General features: G+C 34.7%; 1 protein-coding gene across 7 annotated transcripts in view; it reads left to right on the top strand.

Moving 5' to 3' along the window:
- Positions 1–364: 364 nt before the first annotated feature.
- Positions 365–16,478, top strand: part of tox2 (TOX high mobility group box family member 2) — a 146,042-nt gene continuing 129,928 nt past the window's right edge. For 6 of the 7 annotated variants that reach the window (XM_069179449.1, XM_015364670.2, XM_069179448.1 and 3 more), the window contains exon 1: positions 365–1,007. In XM_069179449.1, the coding sequence (XP_069035550.1) occupies positions 903–1,007 (105 nt within the window). In that variant the 5' untranslated portion in view covers positions 365–902. Of the gene's footprint in view, positions 1,008–2,618; positions 2,686–16,478 lie in introns of those variants that run through there. The other variant, XM_015364671.2, reaches the window with a different exon arrangement.

Genomic DNA, 16,478 nt, shown 5'->3' with positions numbered 1-16,478 from the left:
AACATCATATATAGTATATGGGCGTGCTTATATTTAGAGAGAGTGACTAATCATTCTTTCTATGTACATGTTTGCCTGCACACACATTGCTGTATATTCGTCCCTGAGAATGTCTTGTTAAACCTGCAAAATGAAGTAAAGAAGCCCACCCTTCAACTTAATGGCAACAATGAAAACGACTATTACCCTGAATACACACTACAGCCCGCGTTTTCTCCTGGGCGGCTGTACAAACTGCACTACAGTAGTGTTCGGCTAATGTGAATCGCACAATAACAGAAACTGGAGCAGTTGCCAAGGCAGCGAGCTCCCCTCCCCCTTCGGCTCTGTGTTCCCTCTATTATCAGCAGAGGTCGCATGGCATTTAGCATGGAGAGGAACAGTCGAAAAGAGACTCTCTCCTGAACTGAACGCATGGATAAGCACTGCTGCATGACAAAGCTAAGAGGGAGTGCGAACGTAGCGGGAAAATAGAAACGCAGAGCCGACAGACTGGGGGAAAAGACGAAAGAAAATCAAACCTTATTAAAGGAAAGCAAAAAGTTAATGTGCACTTGGGACTACAGCAACTAACACATTTGATTAATATTGCCTTGTTACTTTTTTTTATAAAGGACTGGAATATTTTACTTTTTTCCTACAACACATTTCTTGGCATCTTTTAATACAATACAGGATCCAGTTTATAAATTAAAAAAGTCGATTGAGCATCAGTCGTGCAAGCTTGTTGGTGCTGAAGTTAGAACGCGAACGGATGTGAGGAAAGGGTGCACTGAAAGACTCAACCCCTTTTCTCTTTCTCTCCGTCTGTTTCTTTTTTGTTCGGTTAAACAATAGAGAGTGAGAGAGAGAGTCACAGACATTGAACCTGCTTTCATGCCGTCAGTCTTGCGGACTCTGAGATGGACGTGAGATTTTATCCAGCACCCCCTTCTAGCGTGGGTTCATGTTCATTACCAACTGATCCAAGTTGCCTGAGCTCTTTGGACTATTATCACTGCAACAAGGTAATTAGGAACTAATGCGTTTATATATTAATTGTACAGTATCGGTGTATTTAACCTGTTTCCACCATCTTTCAATAACGTGTCACATTTTGCAACTCGTGTCAGTGCTGGTGCGCTGCTACTTTGACTTGTTTTTAATTGTAGGTGTTTTCCTTCTTTCTGCAGCCTGGTACCGCACTGTAGTCCAACATGCTGACCGGGTTCTCGGTTCCAGTCGGAACCGTTTAGATACTGTTCATCTTTGCAGCCGAATGCGACACTTCGTTTGCTTCTTTCCAAATGAGACAGGGCTAGAATTCCCAAACTTTTCTGTTTCCCTCTCCTCGAAGGAATTCTAGCAACCTAGAAGGGCACAACCAATTGGTTTGCAGCAACCCCTGCTACGCTGTTACCTCCTCCAAAAAGAGGAGCACTTTTAGTAGGTGGAACAAAAAAAAAAACGAAATCGTAGAAGTGTAACCGAACCTAGTGGTTATACAGTGTATGAGTTTATGACAACAGAACCTCTACGATTTAAGAATAGTTATATATATTCCTTAAAAGTCAATTAAAAGGATGTAGATTTTGATAGAGCAAATGATAATTAGTTTCTAACTCCGCATAGGAACCATTGCACTAGATGCATGTAGCAGTAACTCCATATAACTTAATGGACGCTGTTTGCGCTTTTGTTTTGATCTTTCTGTAAAAGCACCAGACATAAATAGTAACTTAACAATAAACATAAAACCACGCAGCAATTACAGAGTAGCTGAGTACTACAATTTCAGAAACCCGCTAAGTCAGTAAAACATCCATTTCGATTGACTTTCCTGGCAAATGGTTTTGTTCCATGCTAAAAGCAGATTCCATGAAGTACTACTTAATCTTTTTATATTTTTTTAAGCTTTCAGGCATAGATTACTGCTAAAAATCCGGTTTAAAATCTGCTTACTTATTGGTTTGCTGGGTTCTATGGTGTTTTGATTTAAATACACATTTCAGGGACTTGAAATGTTTAAAGTCATTTAAATTTTAATTCGACTTGATATCAATTCTCTCGATTACTCTGCAGCTATTAGCAAATGTGGAGACTATGAATGATATGGGCTCTCAAAAGTGATTTTGTTATCTGTAAATATAAATATCATTTATAAGTTGCCATACTTCAAGTACAGGGTATAAAAAATAGAAAGAAGTACCCAGCTATTTGCATTTAGGAAAATAATTCAGGCAGTAGCATCCTCTAGCTCACTTCTAAGGCTTTTTTCATTGTATAATTATCGATCGGGAAAGACACAAATCAATAAATAAAAGGTTAAGATTCAGTAGTGTATCTTTTTCCACTGCTATATTTTCCAAATATTATATACAGTACCATTCATTGCACTGTGTACACAATACATTGTTTTTATATGTTCTTATGTCCTGTGAAAAGGGTAAAAATACAGATATGCAGGTTTGCATAATGTACGCTGTGCAAGCGCACGAATGCACAAAACAGTACATTTTACCGAATGTATGCGTTTTCAGTCGATATTAAAGGGAGTTGTGTTGTATGTGGTTTGATTTTTGTCTCTGTCACTGTATTGTAACAGCACCTGTTGTCAGACGTTAGTCGTGTAGCAGTTTTAAATTTTATACTCCAAAGATTTCGAAGCAATTCCAGGACACAGTCTGAAAACTCCTGGAAGCTGAGGTAACTTTGTATCAGTGTCGTCGTTTATTTTTATCTTTTGTGTTTTTTCGTAAAAGGGTGTCTTTGCCTCAGCGCCTCATAGAAGCTCACTAGTCATAACATAGCAATTGTGTTATAACCTAGTTTTGTTTTCCTGTTTAAACTTTAATGTGCAATGAGGAAAATTGTATTCGAACCGTCGAGAGTGCGTTCAGTATTGCTGACTCTACGAGCATACAGACACATCATCACTTGATCGTTGTAGGTTAAAACAAGTATAAAACAAGTACAGTATAGGGCATCACTTACAGTAACTACACAGCAGGAGATTTTCATGTGTTTTACAACCTAATATCTATCGGACATATTTTCCAAACTGCAAATATTTATAATAGCTTTACCTTTGGAATGTATTGGAACACAAAATTACTGGTACTCGTTTTTATGCAGGAATGAACATTGCTACTGAGAATGGCTACCAGCGTTTTGGCACTTGTATCACACTGAGTGTGAACACTCTTCAATGGGACGATGATGTTTCATGAAGGGTTGGTAGTGTGTCTGTTACATATTAGTACATGGTCATCTGCAAATACATATAAAATGTTCACTTGTTTCATCTGATTAAGGATAAAATGCTGTCACCTTGCCTTCTGCACGAGCAATCAGAGTATACAAGAAAGTTCAGAAAAACAGGTATTATAGAAGGCACAGTGGAAGTGCAGCATTGCTTATCTGTAGACAGCACTTAACATTGGGAGTAAATATGAATTTGTGTCCAGTGAGAACTAACTTGTCTGCATCAAGAGTAAAAAACGGGGTTTCTGTTGGAAGACAGTGGTCAGATTTTATTTGCTGTAAAATGAAGACGCTTAACTGAACAAATGCAGCAGTAGCAAAACCTTTTAACACTGTGTAATTTAATTCAAGCTTTCATTTATTTGCCATGTAGGCAATGTATTTATATAGTCATTGTGTTACTTGTTTTTGTTTTGTTTTCTCCCAGCAATTAATTTATAATTTTGGAGCTCAGTGTGCCATTACTGCATTGTTGCGATCCTTCATGTTGTGTACACGTAGCAGCAGATTAATTATAGTTGAGGGCTATTGTGAGTTAATTAAAGGTCTGCGAAAAGGCAAGGTCAGTTACTGGGTTAACAATGAGTTGATATTTAGCAAATATTTTACATTTACGATTTCTGTACTGGATTCTTCAGTTACAAAATTGTTTGCTGTTTGAAGGAGGGGTATCATATATATTGATGGATTTATTGTGAACTCGGAGATTTGCATAAGTTAACATTCTGTGTAGACTTAATTATGTGTGTAATTGTCAAGGTTTTGTCTATTAATCTTTCTGTGATTCAAAAATATAACCTTGCTCTGCAGAAATTCAACAATCAAGTCACATTTTTTATTAAACATTCACTGATGTTGCACACTTAATCTTCAGTTATCCAGTAATCAATCTTACTATTGGCTTTCAATTAAAAAGTGCTTATATACAGTACCTTATCAAAAGTTTTTTCTTGTACAAAGCACTTATGAGTTCTGTTTTGCTGTCAAGCACAGCAGAAGAACAAAATTAAAAAATGTCACTGTAATGCAGTGTTAGGTTGTTGTCTTAAGTTTATGGGTTTGAAAGAGTAATAAGGTATGGTGCAGTGTACATACAGAAATGCTAATTCTGAAACTTAAACTGCAGCTCAACAAATGCTTCAGACCACCAAATTTGTGTTGGAAGAAGGATGGTTTTACATGGGAGTCTACATAATCAGTTGAATGTCACTGTCAATTGTAAGCCAGTTATACCAATAATTATTTACTGTTGACTAAGAGCCTGTGACTAAATTCATTTGTGGTCTGTTTTAAATGATAGGTTATATAAAAAAAGCCTACTCATATTTATCTTTCAAATCTTGAAATAATATATTCAGTATATTGTATTCTAGAAAAACTATTTTTCAGTGGCATGATAGTATTGTCAGATTCGCTATGTGACAAATGGATTATTTTAAATTGAAATTCTTTGGCTTTATAATAAATTCAAACCTGTAATTACTCTGGTGTTCGAAACAGTGCGGGCAGAAGATTACTACTGAATATAAATTGTTTAAATGTTAAGGGAATAAACAATTTCTTTACTGATGTTTGTTCAAGATTCTTATTTTATCCAAATAATTTGCAAAATTGTCTAAATTTAATTTATTAATTTGGATGTGTATGTTCTTGTTTGTGAAGTATGCTGACAGAGACTGAGCCAGAGGACATAAACTACCTCACTTTGGTTTTACTTTTCAGTAATTTCTGAAGAGAAATGTTTTCTTAACTGGCTTAGAGTGATACTACAGGTGGGACTCTATCTGTCAGCACTACAAAGAAAAAGCACAGCTATGAAACATAAGTTTAAAGAACCCAAAATAAATTGGATGTCAAGCGGTTGCTTCACGAATCCAGCATGGAAATGTGATCCTCAGTTGGATTCTGCGCACGCACCTCATGCATATTTAATATGACAGGACAATATATTGGTGTTGCGTTGAATCAGTTATGCAGGAATCTGAAGGCTTGTTGAAATTATTTCAGAAGTAGACTGGTTGCAGTCTACACATTTCAGTATTTTTCCATTTGGGGGTTGGAATATCTGTTCAATGTGGGGAATAAAATCAAGTTATTTTGAATTGTTAGGTAAAGACTTTTTTTCATCACATTGCTGGTGTCATGTGCATTATAGAAAGATTGCTTTCCTTAGCATTTCCTTTACTTTTGTGTGCAGTTTGTTTTAATCTGTTTAGATATGCATCTGTATGTGAATTTAAATGTGTGCAAATGACATAAGTAGGGCGCTGCGGAAATTATAAGATCATAACCTTAGTGACATTATCATTTAAATTCTAAGACTAAAGACATAGAAGGGTTAATTTTGCCCAGCTGTTCTGAATGGACAGTCAAAGTCCATCTTGCATTTGCTTCCCTTAAGTCTGTACCACGGAAATTAAATTAATTTTATTCAGAACTCCCTGTTGTGTTATAATGTGTATGCACCATTGTTCTGAGTGTTTCTTGTTTGGAGATTGCAACAGTTGTCAGAGCATATTTCTGCTGATGATATTAATAACATGATTGCAGAAAGCTTACATTGATTTGTAAAAGTTATGAGTTTTCTAAAGTTCTTTTCATATGTCGTTTGATATTATATAGGACTAATTAAAGAAGCCAGACAATTTACTTTGCCAGTGTTCCATGAATATGATTAACAAAAGATCTGATTCCATAGGGGGAAATTTAGCTAAAATTATTTTATGTGATGAAAAGAAAAGACTACACTGAGTTTTAAAAATGTGATTGTCTTATGTTTATGTAGTGGTAGTCTCACAAAGCACACTTCAGATTGTCTAAGATTTGAAAATCTCTTTCATTTGATCATAAAATGCACTGATCCTATCTTTTAGACATATGGCTACCTAGATACAGCATCATTGAAATGTTCCCTTCTGGGAACAAATCTCTTTGTTTTTCATAAGAACAATAGTTATTTGTTAAAACATAGGCTGGTTTCACTGGTGTGGCATAGCTTCACTGAAAAAGAGAAGAAAAAAACATCCTCCATTTTATCCTTGTTGATATTCATAGATAGGTAAACTGAAGCAATCTGTATATTTTATTGCTCTTTAAGAAATCACATGTAGTGTTGCATTGCAGCTATCACTATATAACTTTAAACTTGGACTGTTTTAAAAATCTACTTTTCCATTCAGGCAAAAGGGTATGGACTTAAATTCAGTCATATTCTTACTCCTCAAGAAATTAACATTTAACTTTTTGTAACGGTAATTTAATTTAGTCAGCTCTTCAACTGATGCCTACTGTTTATTGTAAATTAATCAGGCTAGAATATCTTGTGTGGGTACTGGTGTAATGCATTTGTACTTCCTCTTTTCATTGCTCCCCTAGATAGACATTTACAGTAAATTAGAATGAGCTCAGAAGTATAAATGACTGGGCTTGTTCTGTTTTTCAGATGTAACATTTTGCTGGAAAGAAAAGAGTGCCACATGTATGAAGCAAAATCACTGAGAACTTTTAATGAGATCTTCAGTGTCAGACCATATGAATCTTTCTTGTTTATTAAAATGTTAAGAGTTTAGCGGAATAATTCATCAAATGAGTTAAAAAGTGCTTTTGCTTGTGGCATGAATGAAGTCATTAAATATTACTAAACGCCTCCACTGAGGCACATACAAGTAAAAGTGGAGCTGGATCATTAGGGTTTGTGTTAAAAAGGTTGGTTAAGGCCTTTTATATCTGTTTGTTATCTTTAAAAGACCTTAAGACCATCATATTAGGAATGCAACTGAAAGTTTAATGGAATTTAATAAATCTGCTGGGGAACGACAGGGAAGTTTGTAAGAAGTCTAGGGCAACTTGAAGTCCATGTGTATTCATGGGAATCTCTGGAATGTGGCTTCATTGAATGAAAAACAAAATATGCTGATGCCTTTATACAATATTAACTGTGCTAATTGTTCTCCGAGCGGTTCTCAGCTTCCCAGCAAGTTTAATTAGGCATCAATGACAGATGAAACTGAAAGCGATCTAACTGCATGTATATCGCTGCTAAAGCAGTTACGCTCCTCTGTGCAGTTTTGCATGGCTTCTGAAGTTTTGTGCATGAAAGCTTAGTCGCAGTGAAGTCTGAGTCATTTTTACTTGGCAGAGATTTAGTGTAATCTCTTTCAAGCTTCAATATATCTTGCATTGATGAGCGAGATATTGTGCCTTCAGTATATGCACTGTGTGTGCTTGTGCTGAAGGCCATTTCTCCATAAGTGCATGTTTTGGTGAAAGAATATTTGCTGAATGCATTATGACTTGTGCATATCCCCGGGCAGAATTGCATTGCTTAAATGAAGTCAGAATGAGGAGATGCTCCTATTTTTTATTTCTTTCATCAGCCTTGGAAAATCTTTTTTTTATTTTACTCCAGTTTAACATACTGTAAGTGTCTTCTGTCATCTATTTATCTTAAGTGGGAATTAAAAAAAAGTTTTTAATTTTTATTGTTATTTTAACATTAGAGATGTTACACACAATGTGTGGGGCACATTCTGCATTAATTAAAAACTGGAAGGTTCAATATTTAAAGTTGGTCATTAATTTAGCTTTTTTACATTTTACAGTGGCATAGATTTTAGGGTGATTATGTGGTAATTATGTTACGTTCACATAATTGTTGTGTTATAGGAAGTGAATGAAAATCCCTTTATTTTTGTTTTGCTCATTTCTTGGAATACCAGTTAAGAGGTTGTGTTTTTTCACAAGAAAAGGAAAAAAACATTTCCAGTGCAAATAATTAAGAAATAAATTGCAGGCACGTATTTAATTATTGTCAGGATAGCCATCTGTGCAATCCTGTCTATATAAATCAATATATTTTTCAGATACTTTAATTCAGATGAATAGTTGACTTTGCTATCACTGGTCTATAAATGCATTTTATATAAATGCATTTATTTTGGATTGTGCATTTCAAAGCTGAAAAGTGATTGCTACCTAACATACACACATCTAAGGGTGTTAGGGTAAAAAAAATGAGCAATGATTTTTTGAGGTAACTCAAATTTATAACTTCAGAAACAGGGGCAGGATGGGTGACTTATGTCTGTGGCCCTCAAGAGAGAGTAAACCAATTTTTAGCACTGTCTTTGACAGCAGAAAGTGTTACATGTGTTAGACATATCTAAGCAGATGAAACCTACAGGCATGTTTTAAACTGCTATGTCTGGGTCTCTCTCAGGGGTTAATTGGATTACATCAGTTAAGAGCTATGTATTATATATGCACAGCTCCCATCGTCAGAGAAAGGAACAAAGACACAATACAGCACTCCTTTTTTAGATATTGAATGATGGAATGTTTCCCATTGTGAATTGAGCGAGCCTGCTGAATTTCATTATAAATGTGCCTGTTTTAGAGTGCTTGAAACAACTAGTATTGTTAATGGTTATCTGCAAAGTATTTGCCATGCCAGGAAAGGAACCTGTCTAATAAGTGCAAAGTTTAAATGCAATATAACTTTTAATTGTATAACTTTTAACTTTGCATACAATTTTAATTGCATATAAAATGCAATGAGAATACTTCATACATGTTCATATGTTATTATTACCTAATGTTCATTCACATATATTTTTCCTATCTGGGACTGCTTAGAAGAAAATGTTGTGTATACCATAGTTTGGGCAACATGGCAGTCAATATTATTTATACATTTAAATTGAAAAAGCTAAGAATTTGTTTTGTTTATAATATCTAACAGTGGAATGCAATATAATAAGTTAAATGTTAATCCAAATCCTAAAATACATCTATTTTGTTCATGTGAATTAACAAGTTTGAGAAAGATAGATATTAGAGAACCTGTTGTTTCTGAGGGCGTAAAGTACCCCTCTCTTTTTCAGATGTCTGCAGTGTCAGTGCTGTCTTTAACTAGGGTGAAGAATTAGTCCTCTAAAAAACAAGCCTGAAAAAGCTTGTCATCCAAGAAAAATGGCAAGAAAAAATTGTGTAAAAATTTAGACTGGTAAGATTTAGAGGGCAGGCTGTCCTTTTAATTCATGTGCCTACAGTTTCCTGACACTGCAAAATAAGGGTCAGAGTCGGTTGTTGGATATTTGCCTTTGTTTCTGAAGTGAAAATAATACACATTGTAAATATTTCATTTTAGTACAGATTATGTTAAATGTATTTCGCCCAGCTTGTCAGTTTTTAATTTTAAGATGCTCTGGCACATTTGGCGCATTTAATTATCCATTGTCTTCTGTTTCAGAACATGGTCAGTTGCAGTCTCTTACTTCTTTGGAGTCTTTTCTTGTAGCGTTTACAGATCATTTTATTTTGAAAGCAGAGCTAAAAAAAGACGTCGTTACAAAATAATTGAAAAGTCATATTTTGACGTATAAAATTAGAATTTCTGGCGGTCAGTCATGTATTATTTTTATTAGAACTTTTTTTTTCCTCCCAGTGATATGAAAGTAATGTTGAATGAAGTTTTCAGCATAAAACAGAATGAAAATTTAAAATTCATATCAATGACTAGGCCTAGCAGTGGGCTGGGGAGGGAGGCAAGTTGCTATATGAATTACAGGTGTTTCTCCTGGGGAGAAAGCTAGGAGCCCAGTTTCAGGCCCCTTGTACGATTTATTTTATAGTTTTATGAAGAATTTAGACATACTCATTTTGTCTATTACTTTAATTATTTAATGAGCTGAAAATTACCTGTAACATTACAGGACACCCCTGAAAATCGATCTATTTTTTCTTTTAGTAAAACCAGATCTGTCAGTGAGGCAGGTTTGCCTTTGGCAGAGTTTCCATCACCAAACCAGCAGAAACGTATTCTCTCTGTACATCTGTGCTGGTAGAATAATATTTTACACATCTGGGAGAACTGCATCACCGAAGTGCTCAAAATTAAAAGTCTGTCCTGTGACAGTTAACTATGAAATCTCCACAGGCTTCACCTCACAGACAGATCTGACATACAGTACATAATGTTTTTGTAACATACAGGTGAACTGTATATATCTGTTAAACTTTGCATGAATTCTTTAGTTTACTATTTACTTATTTTTATTTTCTTTCAACCTGTCATGTTAAAACAACACCTTCTAATGAATAATTTGGTTTGAAAGTTTTCTTTATAATGGACATTAGTTACAGAAAGTGTCTCTTCATTCCTTCTCTGTAAATATCTGATGATTGGCTTGGCATTGGGCTTTCCAACATTTGTTTGGCCCATATTAAAATAATATGTGTATTATATTGCACCTTGAAGCAGTGAAACAATTCTAACATTCTAACTTGTTTGCTTTTTTTTTTTTAGAAAAATATGTAAGGAACAGCATCATGTTTTTACTAAAGAAGGGGGTAAGAGTTGTTTGGGGCTGTTAATGTGATATGATGGAGCATCACAAGAGTAATGATGGAATGTGCTTTGCATTACCCGTCCTGATGCACAGTATATAGTAAGATCTTATGTGATTATGCAGTTGAAAGGTAATAGGAAATTTACTTGATAAGGAGAATGAAAATATTAACATAGAACCACAATTTATTTATATTTAATACAGAAATGTGTAATGTAGCATCTTTGACTTTTGTCCTGTTGATAATAAAATAATTTAAAGCAATATTTTAAGAGGGGTTTAGCTAGCTTTCAGGAGCTTCATACAAAAGTCTGTGGTATATATTAATAACTAAGTATAAATGGGACTGAAAAATACATTGTTTGCTAACTTAATTTTAATGTAAATTGTAGTTTAATACAGTAAAACATTTAGCTCGGTACACATTCTTTTTCAATAGTTATGCCTTTATTAGGTATTAGAATCACTTGCATAGGGTGGGAAAACATACTACATCTATGCTTTCAGTTCGCATGTAAATCAGAACTGTAGATCCTTAATCACATTAAATGATGGTGAAGAGGAGAAACTTGAAGGAGCGCTTTTTTCAGGTACAGTGTATAAGACAATGTCAGAACCACAGGACGGCTTCTTTGTGGACTGTAAGTACAGTAGGAGGCAGATGGAGAGTGAGCAGGAGGTGCAACACTAGTAGGTCATGTGGTGATTCAAAAGCTCCAGCCTTCAGAGGTGTCGGGCGACCAATGGGGCAGTCAAACCTGAAGATAAATTCTGAGATCAGATTCTGTTTATTATAGTAATGGGAAGGAGATGAGACAACACAAACTTAAACATAATGTTAGTAGGTATCTGAAGCTCCAGATGAATTTTCAAGTATTCCTCATTTATAGGGTATGTCGGATGGATAAAGATCAATTTTCAATTTCTGGTGTGCTTTCAGATATGTTTTTATATATTTATCCAGCCATGGAAATATTTTAATTAAGAACTGTGAACTTTTTGTTACTGTTATTTGTCTGTCTTCAAATAAGAATTACTGCAGTAACGAGAACATGGCTAACAATGTTTTTGAAAATGTGTCTTTGAGATATATTCTTATATACAGTAAATATATTTATGCAAAAAAACAACTGAAGATGTTAAATGAGTTTGTAGAGAGAAAACCTTACCTCTGTTCCATTTTGTTTTTAATAACTGGATTTCCCAATATTTCTAGGAAAAAATGGAGGTGCTAAAATGTCTCTGTCCTTCAGAAACGTGATGCTCTGTCCTGGGCCTTTTGAAAATAGATGTTCCAACACAGCCGTGGTATGTGCACAAAAATCTTAATTAAGTGGAAATAATCAGGCCTAGGCTTACATAGTGTGCTAGTGTTGGCTGCACTCATTTGTATAGTTTGCTGATGTGGGAAAGTAAGAGGCTGTATGGTATTGTTTCCAGTGGAAATGAGGCTATTGCTATGGACATGGAAAATTAAAAGCTTTAGCACTTGTCTACTTCCATCCAAAGATCAATATACCAAGTTATTAAATTAAGCGATATTCATTACGTGTATGTTAAGGGTTTACTTATGGTTGTTTCCAGATTTCTTCCCTTTGAAAAACTCATTTATCTCAGAAAGTGTAGGTTTACATCACGATTTTTCAAAATTTCTCAATAAGAAATGCGTTAAATGTAAGAAAAGGAACACCGAATATATTCTGTATCAATGAGTTGACAAAAATACTTGTATTTCTTAATACATAATACTGAAAAATATTCAGAAACATGTTAAAAATGTAAATTTAATGTTGTGACATTGTTTAGTTGTTGTTTAGTTTCACACAGCCTCAGAAAGTTGAAAAACCTGTTGAAAATCACTTGATTTGTGCTAGGTTTCATATTAGGTTGAGCACAGAAACTAAACAATCAGATCCATGACATCATAGTTAGAGTTACTACACCACTAGGAACAGTAGGAAAACTAGGAAAAGACCCAAGTGAATAATTAGAAAAGTGGTTTGGGATTATATCTGTTGCTCTGTCACCCAGTGACAACTGGCAATCTTCCAAAAAAGCTCTGGCCTGACCATAATACAGTGTATCCAAAACTACCATTTAATATGGCTACATGGACACACAGTTTTCACTGTATTCAGCATATCTGCACTACATGTATATATTGCACACACCATGGACACATAACAGCTCTACTCATATTGAGTTTTATTCAATTTAAAAAAATGTAACCTCAATTTTGTGATTTGTGTGTTTTTGTGAATTTTGTGATTTTTGTGATTCTTGTGATTTTTCTGTAATACTAGCAGTATGATGAGGACAGAAAGACTAAACTCATTTTATGAAGAATGTCATCCTTTCTGTGAAGAATAGAAATGGATCAGTTCAGCTTTAAGGTTGTTTTACATTGTTTGGTCTTGGTGTCCTAGTTAGAACTTAGGAAAAGCTATTTTAGATAAAACCGGGTGCCTTCTGCTATGAAGTTCAAGTCTGGTCACAAATGAAATTCATAATACATTTCCAATACAACAAAACTGCAATACAAATTCAGTGACCAAATGGCTAAAAGAGCATAAAAGTTAGTGTTATATACTGGTTATCACTGTCTCTACAACATTTGTGGTATGAGCTAAGCGAAGCAGATCACTAGTGCAGACTGCATAACCTGGGGGTGAAAGAGTTTTTGCATGGATGTGCAGTAACTTTATATCTTTTTTGCACGTAACACTATACCGATTGCTGAAGTATGGATACATTTAAAGAACATTATTTTAAAATGAGGTATTTTATTAGTATTTTTCACATTCTGTTTATACATGCAGTATTGAAAGTCATACAAGTCTTTAGGTTTTGATTTATTGGTATGGTAAGATACAGTATTTACACCTGGAGTTTTATGCTTAATTTTGGAACATCAAGACTTTCAATGCATGTGCTATTCTATTCTGTTTATAGTAAAACCAATTAATTTTCATTTTAATATATTTGTTTATGGATTTATATTTCCAAAACTTTTCCACATACAAAATTGTCCTATAATGATTGTTGTGTGTTTTTGCTGTTCTTGTCTAAGGATAATCTACCAGAGTAAGGAAACTAAAATACAGAGTTGCCTTTGCTACCAGATCTAGCAAGCATGGCCTCTTCCTGTTATTAATCAAGCCTCACTATATGGGTCAAAGCTCTCTATTTATGTTTGAAGTTATGATGCCAAAAGGTCACCGGAACAAAATCAGGTTGCCTGCAGCAGATTATATTTTTAAATTAGTGAAATGTACTGTGCTGCACTTTGGGAGTAGTTGCTCTGAAACTAGACAGGACACCAACCATTACAACTCTGTCACTAGCCACTAAAATATAAATGTGCATTTTCCACATACTTCACTGGACTGATTCAAAAACTGCTGTGTTCTGTTATTTAATGGTGTGTGCTCATGAAGAAGAAAGGATGAAGAGGTGACCCTTCTGTAGTTGCAACCTAATCAGAGTGTAGTTTGTTGAGAATGCCTTGAGGCAAAATTAAGAGAAGTGGTGGGCTGGATGAAAGGTAATACTTTTCTCGCTATTTCATCTGGAGTTAAAAATCTTTCAGAAGCCAATTTACAGGCTGCATGAGAGAACTACAAAGGTAGTCTAAAGTAGACCAGACCTGTTGAGGCCTTTGTATTTTATATATTTTTGTTTTGGATTCTTTGTGATGAAGTTCACACTGGTACCTTTCAGCACATACAGTATGCTCTGTTCATAGAAGAAGCTGTTTTCAACAATGTGTCTTCCTTAACATGGGTACCTTCAATCCAAGGTGTTGGAATCACAGCGAACTGGCATGACATGGAGCCCTAGAATTGTATAAATAGATAGTTTTGGTAGAGATCAGAAGTGAGCTAAGGAGTGATTCATTAAGTTGTTGGGACTGTCAGTTTTAATTTTGGATGATTGCTTCTAGATATTTTTTTTCTGTGATGCTAAAAAAGAAGTACCCCAAACTGTAGAATTTATAACATCATTGAAAAAGGAACATATGTTGTTAAATTTAAAATTTAATTACATTGTAGCTTTGAATTAAAAGGGAGATCCAAAGTTCTCCGATGAGCTGTGTTTGTGTGAAAATGCTAACTTTGCACTTTCAGTGAACACCCTAGGACTGACAGTGATCAGGAGCAATTCACTAAGTTTAATCTTGGGTCTTCCCAAGGGGTAGATGAATTTTACCACATACAGTATACAATAGTAATGTAAATAAGTACATCTCTAACCTATTTTGAGAATGCGTTTTGAATTCTGATTATTATAAAGATGTCAGAAATACACCAAAATACATTCCAACATGTGACAACACAAACATGGTCATTGATACCTTACAAAATAAATAATTTAATTCTGAATGTTTAAAGGTTAAGTAAAAATAGGTAGTAACATACTTTCAAAACCACACGAGAGCTGATCCAGGCATCAGAAGATCAGCATCATTTACTGCCATCATAAGATGTGCACTTTGCTTTTCATTCTTGTGATTCACAGTTTTAAGACAGGATTTAGTCATCGCAAACTAACACTTTCCTTTTTGTTACCAGATTTGCTTATTCAGAAGGTTCACGTTATTAGAACGAATTAGAACTGATGGTTAGCCCAAACAAATACAGATGTTTGAGAGATTTAACAAAACCTTGGTTACTAGCCAGTACTTTTGATATTTGTAAAATTCAGTCAGCATTATATGGAATTATGTGCTTTCTCTATGAATTGGAGAGCTTATTTCTTACTCATGTTTCTTCTCAATTCCTGTACGTGGTTTACATCTCTGTACTTGGATTTGTGGGTGTTATTTGTCTTTAAAATAGTATAGTAACTAAATTGTGTTCTTCCTGGTTTTATGTTCACTGTAAATATAATGTTATTCTAACCACCCAACCACAGAAGGAACTGTTTTTATGACAGATTCAACACTGTGCTTTGCTCTAAATAACAAAAATAAACCATCCTAAAACTTTGCATTCTTATATGTGAGGAGATTGTATTTTGATGTTTTTCTGAGCTTCCAACAATAATTATATTGTGCTATAAATTTTCTAAATTAGTATCCAATGATTTCTGTTTACTTACTCATGATCAAACATACTGTATACTGTACAGTACATACAGAAATATACACCTGCCTTTCAGTCAAAGTAGGAATGCAAAATATTTTTCAAAATATATCAATATCACCTAGATTTTCAAATACGTTTTTGTAGTAGCAGTCTATGTGTTATTGTTGAGGGAACCTACAGAGAACAACAAAAAACAAAGAATAGAAATGAAATTTCATTTTTGATTTTTTTTTTTCCTGGTAATAACCTAGCTTGAATGATGGCACCATCTTTACATTATGAGCCAGGGAATAAATCTTGTGCTGTCATGTTAGTTGTCACAGGGGAAAACAACACAGGGGGACTGGTCACAAATAACAGCTGGCTTATTAATTCATTTGTGCATTTCTGATAACTGGCAATCATGTTCCACAGAAAGTACAAGTAGTTTTGGGTAAAACCATTGTGATCCATGTGGAAACGTGAAGCCCTCCTGTGTTTTCTGAGGAGACTGGGGTTGAAGGAAAATGAATGAAAAACTCTGGGACTGAGTCAAATGCATTTCCAGTACATGCACACTACCTCTGCCTCTGCACTTACACAGAGACCACAGAGTTGTTTCTCAGACATGAGAGGAGACCTCCTCATTCCCCGTCATATTTTAATTAATTGCAGTTGTTGGGTAAATTTGACCAGTGAAAGCATTTTCACTCTGCTACTTCTACCATGTAGGCAGAAGATGTTGTTGAACAGTATTGTCACCCAATGTGAGAGTGAGAAAATTAAGTCACTGGGGTTGACTATGTGTAACAGTGAGTGG

The sequence above is a fragment of the Lepisosteus oculatus genome, chromosome 16 (genome assembly GCF_040954835.1).
Source record: "Lepisosteus oculatus isolate fLepOcu1 chromosome 16, fLepOcu1.hap2, whole genome shotgun sequence".
Lineage (NCBI taxonomy): Eukaryota > Metazoa > Chordata > Actinopteri > Semionotiformes > Lepisosteidae > Lepisosteus > Lepisosteus oculatus.
The sequence above is the reverse complement of the archived record's forward strand: the minus strand, read 5'-3'. Positions and strand labels throughout refer to the sequence as shown.